The sequence below is a fragment of the Mycetomoellerius zeteki genome, unplaced genomic scaffold, assembly GCF_001594055.1.
Source record: "Mycetomoellerius zeteki isolate Tzet28-1 unplaced genomic scaffold, Tzet1.0 scaffold204, whole genome shotgun sequence".
Taxonomy (NCBI): Eukaryota; Metazoa; Arthropoda; class Insecta; order Hymenoptera; family Formicidae; genus Mycetomoellerius; species Mycetomoellerius zeteki.
Window position 1 is genome coordinate 521842 of NW_017257000.1, and position 26534 is coordinate 548375.

At 32.9% G+C, this 26534-nt stretch overlaps 3 protein-coding genes across 6 annotated transcripts in view; 2 read left to right on the top strand and 1 right to left on the bottom strand.

The window, feature by feature from the left end:
* LOC108722480 (eukaryotic translation initiation factor 4 gamma) overlaps positions 1-5174 on the top strand; it is a 43456-nt gene extending 38282 nt beyond the window's left edge. For both annotated transcript variants that reach the window (XM_018447627.1, XM_018447626.1), the window contains exons 4-9: positions 896-963; positions 2013-2130; positions 3631-3799; positions 3896-4038; positions 4443-4573; positions 4660-5174. In XM_018447627.1, coding sequence (XP_018303129.1) covers positions 896-963; positions 2013-2130; positions 3631-3799; positions 3896-4038; positions 4443-4573; positions 4660-5011 — 981 coding nt within the window. In that variant the 3' untranslated portion in view covers positions 5012-5174. The remainder of the gene's footprint in view (positions 1-895; positions 964-2012; positions 2131-3630; positions 3800-3895; positions 4039-4442; positions 4574-4659) is intronic.
* Positions 5175-18047: 12873 nt separating this feature from the next.
* On the top strand, positions 18048-21734 carry LOC108722477 (Alkaline phosphatase 12). 2 transcript variants are annotated; one of them, XM_018447622.1, is made up of 8 exons: positions 18048-18157; positions 18562-18764; positions 18861-19053; positions 19325-19488; positions 19564-19911; positions 19969-20167; positions 20629-20850; positions 21543-21734. In XM_018447622.1, the coding sequence occupies exons 1-8, from the start codon at positions 18091-18093 to the stop codon at positions 21716-21718; spliced, it is 1572 nt and encodes a 523-aa protein (XP_018303124.1). In that variant the 5' UTR covers positions 18048-18090; the 3' UTR covers positions 21719-21734. The 2 variants fall into 2 exon arrangements, with proteins under 2 accessions (XP_018303124.1, XP_018303125.1); XM_018447623.1 differs by having other exon boundaries at positions 18566-18764.
* Positions 21735-21779: 45 nt separating this feature from the next.
* Positions 21780-26241, bottom strand: LOC108722479 (uncharacterized). Of its 2 annotated transcripts, none has more exons than XM_018447624.1 (3): positions 25995-26241; positions 23429-23631; positions 21780-23089 (listed from the first exon to the last, which is right to left on the bottom strand). In XM_018447624.1, exons 2-3 carry the CDS (start codon positions 23514-23516, stop codon positions 22533-22535), a joined length of 645 nt encoding a protein of 214 aa, XP_018303126.1. In that variant the 5' UTR covers positions 23517-23631; positions 25995-26241; the 3' UTR covers positions 21780-22532. The 2 variants fall into 2 exon arrangements, with proteins under 2 accessions (XP_018303126.1, XP_018303127.1); XM_018447625.1 differs by lacking the exon at positions 25995-26241 and adding an exon at positions 23998-24065.
* Positions 26242-26534: the final 293 nt, after the last annotated feature.

The window sequence follows — 26534 nt, forward strand, 5'->3', positions numbered from 1 at the left end:
AGGTGCACATTTCGAACAAAATCTTCATTAAAAAGTTTATAAATAAAATAATTAAAATAATAAATTAAATATATTTTTTTCTTTTTTCGTGATTTCCTGCGAAACAAAGCAAAAAGGAGCATATGTCTATAGGACTTTTTTTCTTAGTTTTTTACTCCTCTACACGCTCCCGAAGTTTTGCCATTTAATTTGGAAACACCCTGTACATAGAATGTACAATATTATTTCGTTCCATAAAATTTACAAGATATTTTAAAAAATAAACGCACATTTTATAAATTATAATCTATATTAATATAAACATTATATAATTCTGTAGAATACTAAAGATGTTGTATCTATCTTCTCGGTTCGTTGCGTAGTGTTACGCTAGATTGGACCATTAGGCTACACGATGAAGAAAATAACAGAGTATCTGTATCGTGCAAAATATAGCCGACCGTCCGGAAAAGTCGCAATTTCCGAACGAATTGGCCGCTCAGTCGATCACAAGAGTCGATTAACGACGATGACAAAGTGGTGGTTGCAACCCTTCGATTTCTAACGTGCTCGCCCACCCTCTCGACTCGAGTTATTAATATTTCGATTAAAGTGACGCCTAATTACATTAAGTCGATTATGGCATTCAATCGTGGCAGCCATCTCGATCGCTAAACAACGACGTGTTACATCGTACGTCCTGGGATTTAATGACATTACACGTGTAAGCGCGTAAAAACTATGTAAATAAAATAAGAGTCACGCTTCGTGATGAACATGAATAAAAGCGGCTGTACGATCTTTTCTTTTTGCTTTTTCGCAATTTTTTCTAAATAGCCAGTATTAACGTATATGTGATTACCAATAAAGATTACTGTTCGACATGCGTCCAATGCCACTTTATTTTTTTTTCCAGTGCGTCATATGCGTGAATGCGAGGGCAACGATGCAGACCGCGCCATGTGGGCATCGAGTAGTTTGCAGGTGAGTGAACGAGCTTAATATGTAAGCATAGATTTTCGCGTCACTCTGTATTTTAAATGAATTATTAATTTTTCAGTAATCCTATAAGTTAAGTTTTGTTGAAATTGCAATATTAGGAGGGAGTTCAAAATCAGGGAAGGTAGATAGATACACAATTTTCTTTCACACATTAATAAAACATTCCTTTCGTAGATATTAGGTCTACAAATCTTGAAATCTGTCATTCACATAAGAGATAGCAACCTTGTATTTTTCTTTCTGTACTGTACTCTGTAAAAGTACCACTCAATAATAAATCGCTTTAGCACATTGGAACTCAAATGTTACATGTTTACTTTTCTGTATTGTGTATGTTTTTCGACAATATAAGGTTAAATATTTTTTTTAAGTCATCTGCTATTTTATAACATTTTTAGGAATCTTTCATTACATTTACAGAATTTCCTAATTTAAAAAACTCTATGTTATATATACGAAAATGCTCATTTTCTATAGAAACATCAACAGAAGTCAATATTTTCTCTCTTTCTTTCTCTCACACATACGCGCGCGCGCGACTAGTTTTTTTAAATAAAATTTAAAAGTGTATGTTTTATTTACTGAATGTATGAGACATTAACGCATCTTTTATACGTTTTTAATTATTGTTATCCTGTGAAAATTAACTAAAAGTAACACAGTAATATTATACTTATAATTTTACACTCTACAATGTAACTGTTATGCAATAACACGTATATTATATTACATTTACATTGTTGTGTGTGAAATTAATGTATTTCTTTAATTGGTGTTTAGTACTACAGTTGTAAAAATTAGATCGTTTTTTTTAGTTCTTCAAAGATTAGACTTTTTTATTTATAGGATTTCTAGAATAATCTATTCAAATGCACCCTGTGTGTATTTTTTTTTATTACATTTAAAGTTCAAAATAGGTAACAACTATTTTTCACATTAGCGCTGCGGTGTTATAATTTAATATATTTTACATGTTAGAAGACTTCTTTTAATTATATTTCGGCTTCACACCCATTTTCGCCGTTTTGCAGACGCTGCTTCGTCAAAACGATACAAATGGCGGTGTCTCAGAGGCTTCTGCCTCTGAGATGCGTTATATGCAGAGCGAAGATCCTACGATTGAAGCAGACTTACATTCCTCCGCGTGATGTAAGTGACAATAGTGCCCGTTTCATCTCAGATTTTTTGAATTCGGATGCACACGTTAATTATTTGTCCCTTATTTACATATTTTATTGTTTTAAAAATTTTTTGAATTTATTTTTACACTGTTTTTAGTAATTTAATTTTGCACTTTCTCCCTACAACTTCGTTTCATTCGTGTACACCCAAGGACTTTGATTCTTTCCCTCGGAAATTTTCACAAACTGACAAATGACCAGCTTTTTATATTAATGATCGTAATTCGTGCGCGATTAACGGCACGACTAAACTTTACGTCTGCTTATAACTAAATTTGACGTAAAGACGAAATAACCTGAATTTTTGGAAATTTCAAAAAAGTAACCGGGGGAAAGAATCGAAGTCCTTGGGTGTACATACAAATCAATAAATTTCATGCTCACCGCATAATCGCGACGAAATCGTTATTAATTGGAGCGGAATTCTCAAAGCCGCAAATATGGTCAATTTGTCCAAATAGGATGATTTATATTAAAAAACAATGATAAATTGAAATTGCTGAAAATATTGTGCTGCATTCCTTTTCAGATGCCATTCGTGACGCATGTACCATCTTTTTTTACGATTGACTGTGTGAAAATGTTTTTCGGCATGTTGCTAATTATTCTTTAAATATAAAGTAATTTGTATTCACAAAAATGTAACTTTTATATAAATAAATTTTCGTTCCAGTATATCATATCCAGAGAGCACCATGTTTAAAACATGTCTAGAACATAAAAATGTCTTAATGACATCATTCCAATCGACTCAAATTGAAAGTAACATAACGTCAATGTTATAATTTCGTATTCTATAATATAAATGTAATATAACACATAGTGTTATATAACAGTTTTATTGTGGAATGCGAAAATATAACATTGACGTTATGTTACTTTCAATTTGAGTCGACTGAGAAGATGTCATTAAGACATTTTTTGGTACATCATATCTTTACAACATTTCATATCCTAATATTGGACATGCGGACTGTCTAGGGAATTGTTTAATTTAGACTATTCCTAATTCTGGCAAGAATGTTTCATAGACCCACTATTATAACTATTCTAGATATTTCGTTTGGAGAAATACGAATCGATTATGCAATGTAAAATCGTTTTTGTTGAAAAGAACTCTTTCTCAAACACGTTTATTTTCTCAATTGTCTGTGAGAATAACTTGAATAGGTATAAGTTTACTCTTTGGCCATGTTGTGCGCTGTTATCGCGAGCTAGCTCCTTCTCCTACCTTATTTTTACTCTACATAATTTGTATTCTTTTCTGTTGAGTTACCTTTGGCTGCGAGTTTATTTCTGCTTTTTAATTTTTTCTGTTATCGTTCCCAATTAATCAATCAAAGAAAACTCATATCACTATTTGATTTCATTAAATTTAGAAAAAAACTCATGCAATGTATTTAGTAGAATAATGCCGTGACTTTGTGACTTTTTGACTTCCGATATTTACAACAGTTTTAATTTATAGTATTTGCCGGGTAAATCTTGGATATTCCCTCAAAGCTCGTCAGAGTATAACATGGGCACAGGAGCCGGTGTGTCTAGATCTGCTAGCAGGTGGGGAACCGGAACTACTAGAAGTGTACCAGCCTCTGCCTCTTTATACTCAATGGCCAGCGGTTCGTCCTCAGTTTCTGGTTTGTAATAATCTTCGTAAATTGTTAATAATATACAAACTACTATGGAGGTGTTAAATATACTACAAAGTTTCAAATTTTAATTCACTCACGTAGGAGTGTCTTCCGTTTCTTCGGCAACTTCCTCGACCGCGCATAGCATCTCTCTCAGTAAACCGACGAGAGCGACGAGGATAAGGCAACCCACAGGCACCACTCTCAGACGTTCCCAGACGCAATCGATGAAAATGCGAATTCAAGTTAGTAGTAGCTTATCATAATATTCCACATAAAATACATTTCATATTTTTTATATATAAAGTAATATTATGGTAGTCTGATTTAGTTGAGAATGTTATATTTTTCAAAATGAGTTTTCTGGAGTACATGGAAAGAAGAATTTTGCTGATGTATTTAGAAATTTAGCGAGATACAGATCTAAAAATAATTTAATTAAACCAATAAATAACTATGTAAAAATTCGAACAGGATGAGCAATGTTGAAAAAATGTTGACATTCTAATGTTTGGGCGATCTAATTTTAAAATAAAATTATTTTTAGTATAAGATATGCTTCGCTAAATGTTTAGACTATACTTCAGTAAAACCGTTTTTATTTCATGTACGTAAATCGGCGAAATAAACAATTTATGAAAATTTGTAGTCGTACCAAGATCCTATTCAACAAATCCCCGAAGAGGAGGAAAATTTGCGGGAAAATCGGGAACGCCGATTACCCCCCATCCGTGAATTCCAGAGGGATTATCGTGCTGGTAAAGCCTCCACTAGAATCAGGTATCTTTGCAATCGTCAATTTCAGCAATCGACCGAGAGATTCGCCAAACGATCACAGATTCGTGACGCAATTGACGCGTTTGCAGATGTGCTCACAAGATTGTGACACAGATGGATATACCGCCGAGCTCAAGAAGCATATCCGCTATTACATCGTCGGCATCGTCAGCATCGTCGTGCAATCGCGCCGTGTCTAAACGATCAACGACAGTGTCGAAGGTGTCGGTGGTCCAAGAGGTGCAGAAGTCAAAGAAGGAGAAGGAACAGGAGAAGGAACGCGAAAAAGCGGAGAAGGCCCGTCAGAAGGAAGAAGAGAAGGCCGAGAAAACTAGACAGAAGGAAGCCAAGAAGCTAGCGAAGGAAGAGAAGAAGAGAGCGAAAAAAGAAACGAAAGCACGGCGGAAGGAAGCCGAGGAGGTTCCTCTTTTGACGGACTAAAAGTAAGGTTTGACTGATAGAATAAAAGTCTCGTGACATCGAACATCATAATATAGCTGTTCTAAAGAGTTTTCAAAGACTGACGGTTTTTTCGATATCTTATATCTTATACATACACAGAAAAAACGGTTCTGCTGATTGTATGTTCATCACAAGCATTAAATTTATTTAATATAAGTAATAGAAGGAGCATATAAGAGTCAATTATAAAAATTAAAAAAAAAAGAAATAAATCAAGACATGCAATACACTTGAAATTGATATACGGAAATTAGATATAATTGATATACTTGAAACATAAAATACAATTTGAACAATACGATTCTGAATATTACATTATAGCTGAAACATGTAATATTGTTATTTGATATTGAGAGACCTTGGATTGATTAATTGTAAATTAAATTAAAGAACCCTGTACCAACCTTATGGATGTTAGCCATAAGGCTCCCAATGAAATTGTCTGAAAATTTAATATGTTGTCCTCCTTACTGTCTTGAACAAATATCTCAATGGGTACAAAGTCCAAAAATACCTAGGGATACCGAATCATGGAGCGCTAAAGTATGCGTCTATTCGCTCGATGATAATCGGTAAGGTTGTAACGTATTCACATGTATGTGTGAGACCGGAAATCGATTCAGCCAACTAAGGCGAAGCTGACACAAACGTTATACATATAATATATAGCCACACTTGTATTCCTATATGCGGACTACAACAATTTTTTTTCAGGAAGTTCGTCGCTGAATCAAATCAGTCTTAGAACTACGTTTGCTATTATTTTTTTTTAGAAACGTTGTTTATTAGTCATTATACAATCAGTCCTTTTCAGGGTTACTTTTTTGAATTTTTTTCTACAGGAAAGTCATTGATCGATTTTTCTCAGAACCTTTCCTCAGTTTTTTTTTCAGAATCAATGATCACCAGTTTTCTACAGAACTGTTTTCTGTCACAATTCGTTAACACGATTGTTCTGCGAATCAATTTTTTCTGAAATTCCCTTCCTCTCCTAAAATATAATAAGCAAGTCCTGTCAGAACACTTCCTTCAATTGTCTTTTCACGAAGCTATCTTCCAACTTGGTCCTTTCAATTTCTTTTCCAAAAGTTATCTTTTATTAAAACGTATTGTTACGTATTTCAATAGCTATTTTTCAAATCTCCAGTCTTGCCTAAGGGTGCCGTCCCATTAAGTACGGATGACGGATCGGATTTCTCACTAGAATTGAGCATTCCGTTCCAGTTCCGTTCCGTAACAGTTTTCTCTACCCGTCCCATTCAGTAAAAACGGAACGGAATGTTGCGTCGATCATAGGTAAATGTGCTTGATTCATCGATACTTCGTTATTTTGGGCAATTGAAGCAATAATATACATATAATTGTGTAACTATCTTGCCGATAACATTGTTGTGAGTTCTCTAAAATATTGAATTGTAACCATAGATAGACCCAGCACCCATATATTTTTTTATAGTATATGCTGAGTTTGGCAGAACGATGCGAGGCAAAATATCGGAACAACCTATCCTTCTCTGCGCGCGCATCTTGACAGTAAACGTACTTTGATAATACTCAAGAATTCTACCTTCCTCACCGATTTTGACGAAATTAGGCTCATTCGATGCGTTTTTGCACGAAATGAATGAATGTGGCAAAAAAAAGTGACGCTCTGTCTCGTAGACCGAAATATTAATCGTTGAAGTTAACGACTATTCAGGTTAGGAAATCTGTTACATCGATGGTATATAAAGACATGAGAACATATAAGTGAGGCTAGAATAAATGTTTTCTGCTCTAATTTCATCAAAATCGATGAGGAAGGTAGAATTCTTGAGTGTATTACTCTTACTTTTATATCTTATTTTATTCTTTTCAGTAATATAAATGTCAGATATATATAGCTAATGCTGGGTCTATCTTATATGTCTACGATTGTAACGGTAAAATATATTTTGTAACCAGATTCCGTTTCGTTTTTACTGAATGAGACAGATAGGGAAAACTGTTACGGAACGGAACTGGAACGGAATGCTCAATTCTAGTGAGAAATCCGATCTGTTATTCCGATCCGTACTTAATGGGACGGCGCCCTTAGTCAGCTGGATCGATTTCCGGTTTCACACACATGTGAATACATTATAATTTTACCGATTATCATCGAGGAAATAGACGCAATTTTATACTTTAGCGATTCATAACTCGGTCCCTAGTCATTTTTGGACTTTGTGCCCATTGAGACATTTGTTCAGAACAGTAAAGAGGACAACATACAAATTTTCAGGCAATTTCACCGGGAGCCAAAACCCATAAAGTTGGTGCGGGGTCCTTTAATTTAATTGTTGAGAACTCTTTAGGATACCTGTTTTATGATGCTCGATGTCTGACGATTTTTAATTTAATTTATTCAAAATATATTCTGATTCCTATAGTAAGTTTAATACTTTAATCAAGATTATTGAATTAAAACAAATTCGATTTGCTTATAATATAAGATCACTTCCTCGATAAAATTTTATAATGATTTTAAAAAATACATAAACTTCTTGTTTTGTGTACATATATGTGATGAGTTTTTCTATACAATAAGAGTAATAGGCATATTTTAAGACTGTTGTTGAGAAAATGTTCTTTTATGTTAAAAATAACCATTACTCAAAAGAAAAAAGTAAACTGAGTAATCTCTTTTCTTATTGTTAGCAGAGACTGATATTTAGAATGATATTTTTTGTATGTATATAATCTTCTTTTCTTTCGCCAGTTTTGTTTGCTTCCTTTTGCTTAGTCTTTTCTGCCTTTTCTTCCTCCTTTATCGTGCCTTTTCCGCTTTTTCTCGCTCCTTCTCCTGTTTCTTTTTTTACTCTCTTCGACGTCTGCATATATAGCGCCCAATTTGAGTATCCTACATAATTATTTTGATAGATCAAATGAATTTATTTTCAGATTTGTATCTAATTGAATTTTTAGACATCTTTTCAAAATCATTCTTTTCGTTTAGAGGATCGATGCATACAGGATGAGTTACTGACATTCGTATGATTGCGAAGACAAATGGAGCACCGAAAAGGATATCGTTCTGTTATTTCTCGAAAATTCCAGCAGCCAGTATCGACTGGTGAATGAATATGGCCTAGTGCGAAAACAATTCTCCAAGAAGTAAATAATTGACATGATTGTAGAGATTCTGTTTGTTAAAATAAGTTCAATATGTGTATGGTTCGTTCATGCTTTGGGAAATTATAACAGCTAATGCCAAATCGTCTTGAACGGTCCGTAACTCGTCCTGATTTCCTCGTCATGTTACAAATAGGTTCGCGAGAAAGGCGGCGATAGGAAGTAATATACTTATAAAAAAAGAAAGAAACTCTAGAAGCGGCCAAATTTAGTAACCCGTCATATCGAGTTATCGCGGACTATCGTTTAATTTCATTATCGATAAGAAAACTCGAGTATAATGTTACAATCTAGAATCCAAGCGAATTATTTCAACGTTATACACTTACTACTAATTTTTATTTATTCCAAAATCATTATTTTCAACTTATTTGAGTCATCCTGCCAAAATCTGCCAGAATAGTTTTATTTAGTCCGAAGTGATAACCCCTTAGATTAAATAAAGATGCGCAAATGTGTTCTCTTTTAATTATACAAATAATGAATGTAAAGGTTAGGTATACTCAATTCATAGTCGACTCACTTGTCGACAACCATTTTTACCGTAGCGTTTAATCGCCGATCAGTAAATTCAGAATAATCGGTAATCCTATTCCTCTAGTCATTTAACCTAGTCATCGCCTACGAAGTTAAGAAAAAACACTCGTCTGTCGATTCTTTTACCCTCATCGTAATCCTTCATTGTCTTATCTCAGCAGTAGAGGATCGTTTGGGGTAAAATGCAGATGCGGCATTTTTCTATTTTATATACTTTAGTATATTTAATTTATATACTTTAATATTAAATACCCCTTCCATCTATCATATGTTGTTGATATGTGTATATGCGCACCTCGCAGGATTTTAAAAGCAAACGTGAACGACTTTTGTTCAAAGAAGTACAACCGCGTACGATGAGGGTAGCCTAATGAGATCGATTTGTTAAAATATGCGAGAGTATACCTAACATAACGAAATATATAGTCTTATATAATACCTACACCATATATATATTTATATATTGTGTACTATATAAGGCTTTATATATTACAATTTATAAATATATATATTATTTATTATAAATATTGACAGTGAGAAGACATTTTTAAAAGGAAGTGTGTGTCTCGTTACTGTTCGTAGAGACTCCCCGTTATAGATTACACACCTTCGGTTTGACTCTTTCTTTCTCTATTCGACAATTTATAACTATTAACTTATATGAACGAAGTTATCAGTTAATGAAATCACTATACTGTATGCCGTAAGTAGACTCCTCGTATAGTGTTTTAATTATGCACGTGAAAATTACGTGACGATAGGTTTAACGACAAAAACCCCTGTGTCGTCGACACACACACACACACACACAAAATTTTAGATTCCGCCCTTGATCTCAATTCGTCTTGCAAGCAGCAAATCAAAAGCAATTTTTTACAAAATCTACACGTCAAAACTAACTGCAAGTCTCGATATCAAAAACATCAATGAGTAGAAAAGTAGTTCTATGCGAGGATCTACCTCCGACAGGTAGGCGATAACTAGGCTAAGTAAATTCTGTTTATTTTTTTCTATACTTTCTTATTTTCAACGATGCATTTAATAGCAAATGACGGTTTGATAATAATGACAATACTTCTTTTGTAACCGAAAAAGCGAGAGTAAAATCATTCGGAAACGAGCTTTTTTACGAACTATGATGTCAGAATAGCGGGACGGGGGGAATGAGAAAGTCTCAAATGCCGTTTCTTGTCTTTCGTTAATTCGTTCTGTGAAATCGAGTTCGATACACGGTTCTAATATCAACAAAAAGATAATCAAACATTAGGCATATTTTAATAAACTGCGATATTAATTATAATACAACCGCAGGGCACAAACCTGCCTAAATTTATTTTCTTAAGCTTTCGTCGTGTCACACGAATAAATATTGTAATTAAAATGTTTAATTGTTTGAAACTCGTTAAATGGTACGATTCAACGATTTAGAAATCAGATAGACGCAATGAAAGTAGGATTGCCGAATTAGCATTGCCGAAAAAACAATTGCATTTGCATCCGTAAAGAATTGGATTTTTAATGTACACTAAAAACGATCGTGCACATATCGGTAGTAATTAATCGATTTTAATTAGCGTTTTCGTTTGAACCGCATTGCACCACTCTGACGACTCAATATCAGAGCCACAATGAAGTTAATCCGATACTTAATTAGCGTATGTTAACCGTCAATTATTGCTGCATCGATCTCAACTGTGACGAGCTCGACTCGCCCGCGTACGGCGTATTCAATAATCAAAATAAATGCATGAACGATGTAGATCCTTGACTTATACAAATAACGCGTAGGATCAAATTGAAAGAAAATAATATTGTACATGAAGATAAAAATTAACAAATTATAAAATTAAATTTTGTATTGATTTACTGTCTCTAATTGTTAACACTATAATTGTTGATCTGTATTATTTTAATTAAATTAACGAAATATTGAGTAAGAGCAGTGGCGACTTATAGAAATGATTGAAACTGACTGAAATTGAATATAATTTGATATCATGAATTTATAGTGTAGAAAAGATTTAAGGAACTTGATATTCTATATAAAATAGAAGAATTTTTTGAAAAGAGACATATGTAGATAGGTATTCAAGGATCGCGTCATCGTAAAAGATCATTAAATACTTTGAATTTAGAAAATTTTCCTTACAGTGAACCTGAGACTTTCTCAAATCCCGACGGAAACGGGGGGAGCTGCGAATGTAAAGTGCAATTAGCGTGCGTTTGGAATAGCGAAAGTGCGACGGGACAGTGCGAGGTGTCTTTGCCACAATAAAGTCAATTTTTAACTTTAAAAAATATCGATGTGGGTTTAACACCATGCGGTGTCTACGTAATTCTCTGTATGTTGGTGTTAATAGCAATATAACGAGAATTACATAGGCACCGCATGGTTAAATAGGTAAAGGAGAACGTTGCCTTTTGTTAAAAAATTAGCAATTTTGCTTCTCTTCCTAAATTTCTTTTGCAGCAACTTTATATATATATTTTTTTTTTAACAATTTTTTTTTTCAAAACAAGACCAAACATTATGTGATCCGTAAACTTTAAAGCGAAATCAAGGAGTGTGAGTTGCATAATATCAAAATCGTTAATGCATGCCGCTGCATTAGTAAAACAAAACGTTTATATTGTAGCGAATAAACTTTAATAATTAGAAAACGAGTGGCGTTTTCGGTTCATCTATTATTATTATGCTGCGAGCTTCTTAGAAATTTTCAGGAGGCGACGTCCTCTTCTATCTTCTCAAATGTATACAATGTATCCTCGACTGCATCTCAGATCTCATCGGCTTGCGCTTGACAAATAAGATAAGAGATATTTAAAAAAGAGGCTTAAGCGGTTGATTTTATCGAGTCTATTTTTAGTAGTTTTGTTCAAAGACTGAACAGATGAAGAGAGGAAAAAAACGAAACTTATAAAAGATTATACATATTACGCGATGTGTTGCGACTTATAAGAACTGATATAAACAACAAATCAAATAAAACGTTACGATGAATGTCAGCTCAACTAGAATTATTTTTCTTATTATCGTACCTTTGTCTCTTTCAGTGAAAGCCAAATGTGGGGAAGACTAAAATTAATAAAATTGAAACTTTATATACATTTTTAATGAAATCGAGAAAATCAGACGATGGTACTGCCGCTTATTAGCTTCTCAGCTAACGCTAAATATTCGCAGAAAATTCGATTCGCATTACAAATGTACCGAATGTTCTGGAACAATAAAAGAATCGTCACAGAATGTGCAAATGAAATGTTCAGAAAATTGTGTGAATACTTCTTGTATATTTCATAAAAATCGCGAACGAGCGAACAGTACACATTTCTGCCGACAGAAAGCGGAGAGCATTTACTCGTAAACAAGAATCACCTGGGAAAGAATATAAGGAGCGCAGCTCTTCATCTGTAAAGAGAGCCCCAAAATTGAGCTTCAAGGTGAAAATATGCGCACTAAATATATGTTTTCCAAAGTAAAATTTTGTTTAAAAACTGATTCACGGACGACATGAAATTTTTAACCGATATTTGAATGTTTCTTTTACATACCGTAAATATTCGAAATATTTTGAAGTATTCTTGGAGATTTTAGAAACATTTTATGAATATTTCAAGAATATTTAGCGTTTGCTGGATTTGAGAGAAGACAAAAAAAAATGTGCGATTATCATTTTTCCAAATTCCGTAATTGAAGAAGTTGATAAGCGGCACTATTTATCGATTTTCTGATCATCTGATCTTGTCTTTTGATTCTACCAAACAGAATAAATATTTAATATTCAGATATAGAAGAATTATGAATAGGCATTAATTTAAACGTATGGCCCTGCGCATAATAATGGAAGGAATATTATACGAATGATAAATATTAAATATTAGAGAAATAAAAGAAAATTAAAAATAGAGATTGAATGTAACGCACAATGGATATAAATAAGATATGACATACTATATGCCTTACTTCCTTATACTATTTCTTATACGTTAAGTTTATATAACTCGATTTTTAATTTTTTTATTTCTTTATAAGATTTAATATTTATTCCTTTTCGTAATATTTCTTTTATTGTGCGCAGAGCCTAATGCACAATTAATATAAATACAATATAAAATATAATATATCGTATTCGTATCCATTATGCGTTTTGTTCAATCGGTATTCCCAATCTTTTTATTTTTTTCCAATATTTAGTATTTATTGTTCTTCTTATATAAGTGTATTTTGAAGCATGTTAATATATGTATATGAACAGTTTTTTATTATATCAATTCTAAAAGTTTTTAAAAATTTTGAAGAAATTTATATGAATTATTATAAGAAAAGGATGATTTACGCATTTTTTGTTTCAGAAAAAATCATGTTTAAACAAATGTAAAAGAATGGCATACATATAATTGTATTTATTTAAAATTATACATAATTATATAGGAGCAATTTTTTTTAAAAGAAACAATGAAAAAATTATTCTTGTAATTATGTTTCATGTTCTCTTATTATTATTGCATTTTTATTAAACTAAACAATTTTACACAAGAAAGAAAGACATATGGGAAGAGAATATTTTAAATATTAGGTGTGCAAGTATGACTTTACGGATTTTTCATAGATGGCGGTATAGTCATACTGCTGCATTATTTAAAGTTGGCAATACATGTACTTGAAAGGTGTATACGCAGCTTTAAAATGTAGTATATTTCATTTGACTAAAGTGTAAACAACTATTATTTTTATCGCATCGAAAATATCAAATTTTGTACCGGAAAAACGCCATTTACGGGAAGTTTTACTTCATTATTTTTTTCTAAAGAAAAGTGCAGCTGAAAATTATCGTTTACTTGTGGAAGCTTACAAAGAACATGCTCTATCGATAAGCATGTGTGGAAAATGGTTTAAACGATTTAGAAGCAATGATTTTGATTTGGATGATAAAGAGCATGGAAAGCCACCGAAAAAAATTTGAAAATGCACAATTGGAAGCATTACTTGACAAAGATGCATGTCAAACGTTTGAAACTATCCCTGGTGAACAGTACCGACTACAATTAATATGTTTGAACCGAGTTGTGAAGGAAAAATGACCGGAATGGGAGAACAGACATGACAAGATAATTTTATAGCATGACAACGCCAGACCATATGTTCATGAATCCGTCAAGAATATCTAGAAAGAGTGAACTGGGAGATTCTACCTTACCCGCCGTATTCACCAGACATTGCTCTCTCAGATTATTATTTGTTCCGGTCCCATAGCTTCAGCCCTTTCTTTAGATCTTATGAAGAAATAAAAAATTGGCTTGATAATTGAATCGCTTCAAAATATTCAAACTTCTACCAGCGTGGAATCCGTTTATTGCCTGAAAGGTAGGCCAAAGTTGTGGCTTTCGATAGAGCATACTTTGAATAAAGTAAGAATGATTTATGTTATGTTAAATCAATACGTTTTTTTATTAAAAAATTCGTAAAGTCATACTTGTACAACTAATATTTTATATACAGGGTAAATCAGAGTAATTGAACCAGTTTTTTACTATGAGAAAATTATCGACTGTACACGGTAATTACCGACTTAGCGATGCAGATCAGATGCGTGGATATGCATCGTATAGTCGGCAAAAATGGTTTTCATTTGTTACCGCTTGAAACTGTTATTAATTCGTTATTTATTAGATAAACATGAAGGAAACTCAAGTATGAACAAGATTGGTTTTTTTGACATAAACTATCACTAGAAATAAACGCTAGCAGGTAATATATTAGGAAAAAAGCAAAAAATATTTTTACTTTTTTCCTAATATGTTACCTGCTAGCGTTTATTTCTAGTGATAGTTTATGTCAAAAAAACCAATCTTGTTCATACTTGAGTTTCCTTCATGTTTATCTAATAAATAACGAATTAATAATGGTTTCAAGCGGTAACAAATGAAGACATTTTTGTATCATCATCTACCGAACTATGATGTATATTACGGCAAATTCGTCACAAATTTCTAGAGTCCGACCGAAATCATATTTTGACCTCCACTCTGGCCGAAACTGAAAACAAATATTCGGTTGTCATTCAATTTCCGCCGGAAATGAAACCGAAACCGAAACTTAGATAAGTCTTACTGAGAGAGAGAGAGAGAGAGAGAGAGAGAGAGAGAGAGAGAGAGAGAGAGAGAGAAGCTAATGCAGTTACATTTTTTCGGCCGGAGTCGAAATAGACATTTTTTTTATTAATTTTACAGAGACCATATGATTTTCAGAAACCATGACAAATTTATGTACTCTTAAAAATGTATTGTACTCTTAAAAAACAAGATTTTATTAAAATATTTAACTATTATAATATAATAATATTGCATCCTCAACTTTTAAAGAAATCAAATCACAGTTATCATTAGAATCATAAGTTTGTACTCAAATTGTCTTAAGCTCAATCAACGAGTTCATAATTAAAATCGAATAGTTGTTTTTTAAACGCTCACCGGTGCGTTGCAACTTGTACAGTTTCGGTTTACCTATCGAAATTTTCTCTTAATTTCGACCAAAACCGAAATCAAACTGAAACCCTGATTTTTTACCGAAACTGACTGAAACCGAAATTTCGGTCGGACTTTACACATTTATCTGCTCAATAGTGGAACAAGTGTCGACAGATTGATTGTCTATCTTTGTTTATATAATGGAAATTCATGGATATAGCATAGAATAAAACCAAAAAATCCATGACATTACCGACGGATCATATTGACTACGTAGTTCAATTTTGTGTATATAGAGGTGTTTCAAAATAAAGTAAGGACCATAGCAGAAAGGCTGAAGCCCATGGCACATACAAAAACGTAAGGGCATAAGACATAATCAGTAAGCGAATTGGCCAATCACGATAGAGACCATAAGGCCATAAGTAGCGAATCTAATCTTACAATTTCTTTACTACTTACGTGTTACGGCCTTACGTTTTTGTATGTGCCCTGGGCTTGACTTGTAATCTAAGACAGTCTTGTGCGTAACCTCACAAACACAATAGAGTACACAATACACAATTGTGATTCATCCATTTCTTATGACTTAAGGCTTACAAATTTATTGTAGATCCGGGCTTAGTAAAGACAAGATTTAAGTCATAAGACACTGTCTTAAGATTATAAGTCAGCCATATTCTGCTAAGGCCCTAACAGTTAAATCCCGGACATGGTCGCTCTCAGGCTTCTCTGCTTTAATACAAAATGCTTGAACTGATTGATCAATACGATACCATGATATAAAAGATAGGAGTATGCTCATGCGCATGATAACTCCAAACAATTGATCAATATGGTATAAAGACAAGGATATGCTCATGCGCAGAGCTGGGACTGGGCATTTTGGTGTTCGAGGCAAAATAAAAAAATGCGCCGCTTAGTAAACAAATATTTCTCTATGACATGTGAAATATAATAAGAAATAATATTAATTAATAGTAATTAACAGTATTTATTAATATTAATTGGTAAAACTTCGGAAAAACTACAGCATCTACAATTTTAATGCAAATACATTTTTTCCATGTATTTTTGGCTCCTGAAAACGAATCTGACAATAAAATTTGGCGGTCAATCATACTTTGGCCGTCATTTTGAAATACGAAACGTGTATCGCTAAAGGTCAAATAGAGGATGTTCACCTCAAAAATCGATGAAATTATACTCATTCGACACGTTCTTGCATAAAACGAAAAAATCTGGCAGAAAAAAGCATCGCTCTGCCCTGCAAATCGAGATATTAATCGTTAAAGTTCACGACTATTGAGGTAAGGAAATCTATCATGTGGACAGTGGAGTGTATAGACAGTAGAGCTTAGACTGTGTTCGCTTGGAATATTTCTAACCTATGTAAACAGTGGGATGTATAGACAATAGTGCTTATTGGGCGGCTACGCCGCCCCGAACAAAAAAAAATAGCATAAACTTCCCGCTTGGGGCCTAACCGTCTAGAAGTTATAGCCTAGACAGTGTCCACTTGGAATATTTCTAACCCATGACCGTTAAATTTACGAACATTATGCATAAAAACTTTTTTGTAGAGAGTTTAAAGGGCTTCATTTTTTGTTTGAAACTTTTTTTTATGAAATCAATATTTTCTGAGATATGCATTAAAAAAGCGAAAAAAAATCGATTTTTTGGCAGTTTTTTCAAAATGACGGCCAAAGTATGACTAAATTTGATTGTCAAATTTGTTTTCAGGAGCCAAAAATACATGGAAAAAATGTATTTGCATTAAAATTGTAGATGTTGTAGCTTTTCTGAAGTTTAACCTAATGCATATTTCGAGAATTGTTGTATTAAACGAATATTTCGAAGATAGTACCTAAATAATACTGGGTAGGGGAAAAAGTGTGGAAACCCTGAAAAATCTCGAAAATTATAGAAAATACGTTTCAAATAAGAATTGTAGGATATCAACAAAATATTATTATAAAATAGAGAGAAATACAGTTATATAAATGGGCCCATACAGCACAGAAAATTGCAGCAATATTGCTACAATGTTGCAATGTTGCAGATTGCAATGTAACATTACAGAGATATTACAGAAATGTAAATTAACAATATACCTGCAAGATATCAGTAATATGCCTGTAATATTTCAGAAACCTTGCAAAACTGTAATTCTTTAATTGTTATTATAATAATAATATAAAAATATAATAATTTTTTACAATATTTATGTAGTGCAGTCTTTTAGTTCAACAATCATTTTTATGATATAATAATTAATTAATCCATTTTTATATTCAATTAAAAAATTTTTTAATATATTATTTGACGAACATTTCATTACCTAAATTTTATGCTTATTTTAAATATGAAATTAAAAGATTGTATAACGTCGATTTTGGATACAATGGATGCATTCAGTACCAATGACAGCGCTCACTGAGTAAAAAAGGGATTAATCTATGATTAATATGTTTATTTGTTATAATTCGTAATGTAAAATAACTTGTCTATTATCGATAATCTTTAATATGATATTCCTTACTTATTTATTACTGTTTATTATTTCTCTAATACCGTGTTTGGGCCGTAAGATTATATAGCGCTCAGTGAGCGGTGAAGTGACTTTTACCATTCGAAATATTTGCATTTTACTTTATACTCAGATTAAATCAATGTACAAACGGCTTTAATATACACTAGTACGCACTAGTGCGTCTAACTACATTCGCTATTACGAGTTATTATATACTGGAAGATCTATTGTTACCATTTGAGGTAGCTTCTGTATTCATGCTTCCTACTATATTTCAACAGAGGACGTATTTGTAGATCATTTAGTGTATATTGCACAGTGTCTTCGTTAGTTTTAACATAATTAAAGTTCGGCAATAGTGAAAAACATGATGTATCTCGCTATTTATCTTTTCACATGCTTTGTCAAGATTACAAATGTATTTGCAACCGAAGGTATTTAAATATAAATTAATCATTATACTTCTCTGACAAATGTCGTCACAGTTATAAATGAGGAGATTACAAAATCTTAAAAAAATAGATTATGAAATTTTATAATGCATTCTCTTATAGTACATGTTCAAGGACATAAACTTAATCATACCGATCACACTCAAACCGCATGTAATAGTTTTAAATGCTATAGTTTTAAAATAATATTACAAAGTTCAATAATAAATTTTTCCCGCACATTTTACGGAGGACAAACATTTTATATAGTCGATTTTTCTTCTATTTGTAAAAATGCGAAATTTCTTTTTCGGTAGATTAATGTTTATTTTTAACATGTTATCACATCTGTTTGAACAAATATATCTGTGAAATAAGGAAGATTGAGTATATCACTTCTAACGCAGACAGCCAACACTGGCATGAGTTAGCGAACAAAGAACTGGAAGAATCTCTTTCGTACCATTGGAATCTAAAAAAGGCGAAAAATGTCATTCTCTTTGTGGGGGATGGGATGAGTCCCGACACTATTACGGCTAGCAGAATTTATCGTGGTGGTGAGACGAGTCGACTCGCCTGGGAGCATTTTCCCCATATTGGGATACTGAAGGTCTCGAGATTTTTACTAGACGTGACATGTATTGTAATTAATATATTTTATATAAGATCTTCGCGTGTTTGAACGTATCTTCTGTCGATAATGTAGACTTACACTACAAATCAGCAAGTGCCCGACTCAGCTTCCTCCGCTACTGCTCTCTTCGGGGGAGTCAAGACGAATTACGAAGTTGTAGGAGTAGATGCGAACGTGGAATTGAATAATTGCGAGGCAAGCTTGAATGCGAATTATCACGTGGATTCGTTCATAGCGTGGGCTCAAACAGCCGGTAAAGCCACAGGTCGAGTCCGATTACAATTATATTCCGACTTTTGCCTACGCATAAATAATTATTTAAAATATTTTTTATTGTTAAATTTTTGCCATTAATCTTTTTTTAGCATTAATTTGTAAAATATATTAAACTATGTGTATACATATATTAAACTATATATATGTCGATTGATAATTCTTTCAAAAAATTTAAAGTAAAACTCCCGTTTCAAGTATTTTTGTTTTAATTGTAATTACTAGTTTATATTTTTATAAATCATAACATAATTAACATACAGGTTTCGTGACGAATACCAGAGTTACTCATGCCACTCCAGCGCCGCTTTACGCTCACTGTGCAAATCGTAGATGGGAGTGCGAATCCAAAATGCCTAAAAATGCTACTGGCTGTAAAGATATCGCCAGACAATTAGTGGAGAATGAACCGGGGAAAAATATTCGAGTAAACAAAGAACGAGCTGTGCACCTTGTTTAATTACGAGAATAATACGATAAATAATACGTTTACCTTTTATAGGTAATTATGGGCGGTGGTAGACAGGTGATGAAATCCAACGTGAGCGCGGGCGAATTTGATCCGATAGATACGTGGGCTTGCTACAGGCAAGACGGTCGTGATCTCATTGATGAATGGATGAGAGATAAGTCTAATAGAAACTTAGCTTATAAAGTCGTACAAAACAATGAACAATTGTCCCGGGTTGATATCGATAACGTAGATTATCTGCTTGGTATTTTCGCCAACGGTCACATCCCGATGGACTGGAAACGAGAACGAGGTCCGAAGGGACAACCGAGTTTGGAAAAAATGACTGTGATGGCTTTACGAATTTTGCAAAAATCCAAACAAGGATATTTTTTAATGGTACAATTATTATCTTAGATAAGGTTACGAAAGAAATTAATATGACTGCTCTTCCAGGTCGAAGGTGGTCTAATCGACTTTGCTCATCATCGTGGTCATGCCGCTCAAGCATTGTTAGAAACTGTCCGATTTTCGGACGCCGTTAACGCCACTCTTAGAATGATCGACCCCGATGACACTCTCGTAATAGTCACGAGCGATCATACGCAGTCAATGATCTTCAACGGATACAGTCCTCGAGGTTCATCCATTCTGGGTAAGATCAATGCACTGAAAGAAGAGTGTTTGGTATTTGTGATTATAACTGCATTATACAATTATAATCAACGAATGCCAAAATGATTAAGAGCTCCGTTTTTATTGTTATTACTGCTAATGTTAATAATAATTATTATTATTATATTTACAGTTCTATATACCAAAAAAATTGGCCGCGAAACCTAATAACTTATTACATAATCTTTTTATTACCAATGACATTTTCTTTGTATACAGGACTCTATAAATATAATTATTTTTACTAACATTATAGCAGTAATAATTACAAAAATGAAGCTGTTAGTCATTATTTTATCTTGATTATAAAAACGGAGCTTCTATTATTGTAATTATACAAGGAAGCTCTACTTAATTATAATCACAAATATCAAATACTTTTTTCTTAGTGTATGTATGAAATTTTCTCGGACCATTTATTCTCATGTGAGAATATTTCAGGAATCGCTCGAAAATCTAAATACGACGGGATACCGTACACCACGTTATCCTATAGCACAGGTGGACCGAACAATATCGCTTACACCGTGGGCGATGACGGTCAAGCCAAAAGAATCGATCCATCCAAATCGAACACTAGCGATTTTACTTATAGCCAGCAAGCTACAATCATATCGGACGAGGCTTATCACGGCGGTGGAGACGTAGCTGTATACGCTATAGGTACGTCAACAAGAAGTTTTAGCAATATTGTTTATCCAAATACGGTGAATACTAATGTCAGGTTATCTTCTTCTTAACAACTAATTAAGAAAAGGATAACGTGGCTTTCGCGTTCACCGTATCTGGATTCATATTATTGCAAAAACTCCCTAACGTTTAATTAATTATTACGAAAGACAAAGATTGCAGTTAAAAAATACGGCTAAAACATTTTTTTAAATTATTGGACAATTTCTTTCCAAATTTAATTTGGCAAATATACCGCTAAGATAATTCACCATATCATTATTGATTTGTCGAAATTATGTAGAAATTAATTGTGCAAACAGTTATCAATGTTTTAGAAAAGATCAGAGTTTTTGCATTTGTTTTTTTATAAATATACTCGTATAATATATTGCAGATTATAAATTTTATGAAAGGTTTCGTCATATAATTTCATAAATGTTATCCTATCGGAATTAAGCGCAGAACACAAAGTAACAGTAACATCAAGTAACATCACATCAATATTATTATAATTTTCCACTTAACGATTAATACAAATGCAATATAACACGTGTTGTACATAATAGCTAGATTGTTAGTAGAAAATTGTAACAATGATGTAGTATTACTATTAATTTATATTCTGCGGATTTAAACAAATTGACTTTACTTCTAGTGTTAAATACTTTGAGTTTTCTTTACAGGACCGTATGCCCATCTCTTCCACAGCGTGCATGAACAGAACTACGTTGCACATGTTATTGCATATGCTGCAGGAATCGGCGAGTATTCTAACAACGCGGAAATATCGCACTACATTCTGCATCCAGTTGTTTTATATGGTAATTTGATCTTGTTAACTTTAATCGTGTATAAATAAATCAGTGAAGTTAATGAAAGTATTATCAGTTTTTTATTTTCCATAAAAATCAATATCGATAATAATGATCGCTAAAGGCATAAATCTGTATAAAATAACTCTTATCATGTGTAATTAAGTGGTATTGCAAGTGCCTGTGAGATATCACTTGTACCCACACCATCACAGATTAGAATAACTTTCAATGGACACATCAAGGTCCGTTTCTTCTTGCCACACAACAAATCGAGAGACAATGTTACAAATCCACCTTTCGCGTTATATATATATATATACATATATCATTCGCACGTTTATTTACAAATATATATATTAAAAAGTAATTCTCAGTCTTATGCTGCAGAGGATAAAGACACTCGCAATACTTGCGTCGTGAAGTCGTAGAATGCAAGCAGTCCTCCGAGATTACGCTTGAGAACAATCAAGATTATGCTTCTGTTTAAAAACATATTATTGCATTTATACATTATTATATATAGTTTATAAAAATGTCTTCTTTACAGTGTATTCTATACATTTACGCGATTCTATTATAGTTTAATGATTTTAACAACATATAAAAAAGAAAGAATACATACATGAAACCGATGATTGAAAACGTTATGTGAAAAAGAAAGGGTTACGTCAATATGGAAGAAGCTATTCGCATTTTATCAATGCGAACGCGTTAACATAAGTTAATGTCCTGTCGGTTGTGCACAGAAAGTAATATTTGATGCCGTGTAACATGACGAAACACGCAAACTCCGAAGGAGTCTTCTCTGTTCCTTCTATTGTCTTTAGATGACGAAGCAACAGTGAAAACGGCGGAAGATCACTGCACCCTTTTCCTCTCACAATTCTTGATGCCGTGCAACATAGCTCCGTGTAACAGTATTTTAAGCGCGATACCGCCGAGGAAGAGCAGCGAGGTGACCAGGAAGATGAAACCAGGGGTATATTTGCCAAAAATCGTTAGACTGCATAGGGTCGTCATCTGAAAGACGAGCAGCAACGGAACGAAATACACGGCCGCAGTTAGATAGCATGAGTGCTTGCGCTTCGGCTTTTTAAATTTGTTGAACCTTGCGGCAAGTTTAATAGAGTTGTTATTCGCTTCTGGAATTGCTTTTTGCACTTCAGCTGGTTTCTTGATGCGGATTTCATGCAGCACAGATTGACGCAAATTCTCGTATGTGACCAGGAGACTGATCGTGATCTCCTGAAGAAAATGGCTGAGATAGACGTGCACCTTGCGCGCTAGCGGATGCGACTTGGAATTATCAAAAGAGTAAAGAAGATACGGTAATAGGTTGAGATTCTGGCAACAATGGCGGATCTTCTGCATCGACGCGTGTCGGAATAGCATCGGTGGCCCGCTGTAGTTTCCATCTGTCGTTGGGAGAGAAAAGAACATTTAATCAGTACGGGCGGTATTACGTAGTTACTATCATTCACGAACCAAAAACATTTTTATTACATGATATTCCAACTACATAATTTTTTGTGATAAGAGTGAAACCGCTGAGATATTATTGATTAAATATATCTCCCATTAAAAAAAAAACATCTAAAAAGGGTCTTTAAAATTATAATTCGATTCATAAGATTCCTGCACGTACAAACCCAGATAATGTGGAACATTCCAGCAGTATTGCTGGAATGTTCCATGCTATTGAGGAAAAAAGAACTGGGACTGAGAAAAAGATATTGAACGTTTTGTTTATTTACCCTTAAACATGTCGGACACTCGTCTAACGAGAGTTGGTTTCCTCTTTAGGTCATCTTTCTGCTCCATGATCTCAGACGTCTGTGACATTTTAGCACGATGTTCGGAGAATAGGCTTAATACCTATCTGTGATCAGAGATCGATGCTGTTTTTCTGTCTTCACGTAAAGCACTCTTCCCTCAGGGAATATACTCGGAATATCACCTGAAAAAGATAAGCGCATTAGCGAATATATACTATATAAAGTATTATACTTATAAAGTATTTAGTGATGACTATATAAAAAAAATTATATAAGTGCAGAAAAGAATGAATAATCGATTTCTTCAAAACAGGAATAAGACTCCTATTCTGTGACTGTAACTCCTAACAACAATATCGGTATTGATATACATACACACTCACACACACATATATATATATATATATATATATTGTTGCGCAGCTTTTTTATCATATATGTAAAACCTGTGAAATGACAATGTAACGATTCCATTGACACTGTCGTTAAGAGTTACAGAATAGAAACATAAATTAAATAGAGATTGACCAGCAAAATTAATCGATTACCGATTGTCTTTGGTGACAACTTTTAGTGGAGGTCATCAGTGAGCGTTTCGGCCAGTACTGAAAGATTCTCGTCATTCGCACTGTCGAAGTTGTATAATTAAAAAAAAGGCGTCACGATTCGATAGCCTATCGACCCGAGATTAATTCTTTGACGCAAAAATTTTGCGTGACTTAGCGATCGCAAGAAATGTACCGTTTGTATGATTAAAAAATTTTTTCTTGAAACTGTTAGATAAACTATTTTTAAAGCCTTCAATCCTGGACTATAAAATGTTTAGTATTTTAAGCTTACACGACAAGAACGTTTTGCTAAAGTATCTAAAAATTTAGTTGGACAAAAATTTGAAAACAATTTTGTTGGACTATCAAAATAATTATGTATATAGGATATTCAAACTGATTGCTAAAATGTAAAAGCTTTTAACATTATCGACAATGTGTTTATATATGACATAATTATTTAAATTATCTTGACGGTTCATAACATTATTATTTTTATATCTGTAGGTAAATTTTTAGACACTTTCTACGTAGTTAACCAAAATTTATCTTCAAATCATTTATTATGAACCATAAATTTTTACAAGAGAAATATTTTTTAATATAGGTAATTATTAAAATTAAATTTGTTAAATTGCTAAAATATTATCTTTATATTTTTCACTATTGAAGAGCAAGAAATATTTAAAAATATATATAGGATTGTCCTCGGATGAATTCTGTTACAACTACACAACTCTAAAGTATTTATATTTTCATGAAGCTATAGTTAAGAATGTTAATAAATGCGGAGTATCTTCTCTTTGCTTGATAGTAAAGTGGATTAGGAGTATTATAAAGTTGAATAATTTAGTCGGATAGACTATCGGGATTCACTATGTCGAAACTTTTTCACATAAATAAATCATTTCGCGAAGCTAAAGATCCGCGGTTACAAATGGTCCATATTAAATTAATAAAAAAAATTATAAATGCTATCTAAAAAAATGTTATTTGTTAAAAACGAATTAGTTAAAATAAATTGTATTTTTTAAATCATGTTTTAAAATATATTTTAAATAAGCAATAATAAAATAGCACGATTAGCAATTACGAGAAATATACATGATAGCTTGCTTGACTACAATTTTTTTTTCTTGAAACTATTTGATAAACTGCTTTTGAAGCCTTTTAAAACTAAACTATATCTTAAACTTGAAACTTGCAAATTATAAAAAGTAAAATTTCAATATTAATAAGGCTCTCGAAATTAAAAATAACAATAGAATATACGAGCAATGAGAGCGTTAAAATACATATTTTTTGCAAATTATACTTTAAATAAGCGATAATATTTAAAATAATGTATATGTATTAAAATTGTATGTAAATAATGTAGAGCATAGTTTAAACTTAAACATTGACCACTAATTGAAGGCCAAGTCGTTTAAATTAAACTACATTAAGAATAAATCGACTAAAATTACTTTTTTATCAATGTTCAAAAATTTTTAGTACAAACTATAGATTCGTACTTATTGTAATTGAATCTACAAATTTGTCTCATTCAAAAATTTGATTAAATTGTTTTATAAATTAAATTATATATTAAATAACTAAAAGTATTACTGAGTTTTAAATCAAATTATAATAAAATAATTCACACAAATAATTTCTTTCGAAGTTAATAATTTAAATAATAATCATGAAAAAATATATTTATATATACATAATACTTTTAATGTCTTATACTGTATTACACTGAATTAATTATTAATGTACTGCAAACAAATACTCGTTATATCACATTCATAAATTAAAAATCAGAACATGTTATAAACAGACATCTATCTGCAATGCATTCCTCGCATGAAAGATGATTTCGATTGACCTCGCTTGAATTGGCGCAATTCATTGGAGCAACATTTTCAAATTAGATAGAGCGGAAATTCTATTAAAACTAAAGTCTTTATATTTCTCATATAAATATTTTTATATAAATTTCACATAGCGCTCACCTTGGTGTTAGCGTAATGGAGGATTTGGCGTCTATTTCCTAATCACCAGGAAGATTCGTATGGACGCGATTTCGGAAATAGACGAAAGCTAACTGTACTTCTTATAGAGATTGAAAACTATCGGAAATTCGCGAAATATTCCCATCCTTCGCGTCGTTTCGCCAAACGAACGTTCACGATCAATAATATACAACACGTGAGTGGAAGAACCGCTAGGTGGAATATGATTGCGTCTCGATGTTTGCTCGACTACTGAACCGGCTGCGGTCGGTTGTCTAACAACTACCGGGCGATTAACCACCTCTACCGACTCCGAACTTGTGACCACGATCAGCTACACGGAGCATGTTGCCATGTTCCGAGTCAGTCCAAAACGGCAACTTCCATCGGAGCTGACGCTGTATTGGTCGATGGCACAAAACTCGGAGGGTCGAGATGAACTTCCCGCGTGAATACCGAGAAAAAGAAAAAAGGTCATCGACGCGAGGAAATGCGTGCACGGCATCGAAGAGACGAGACTTTCGACACGTATTCGTTCCT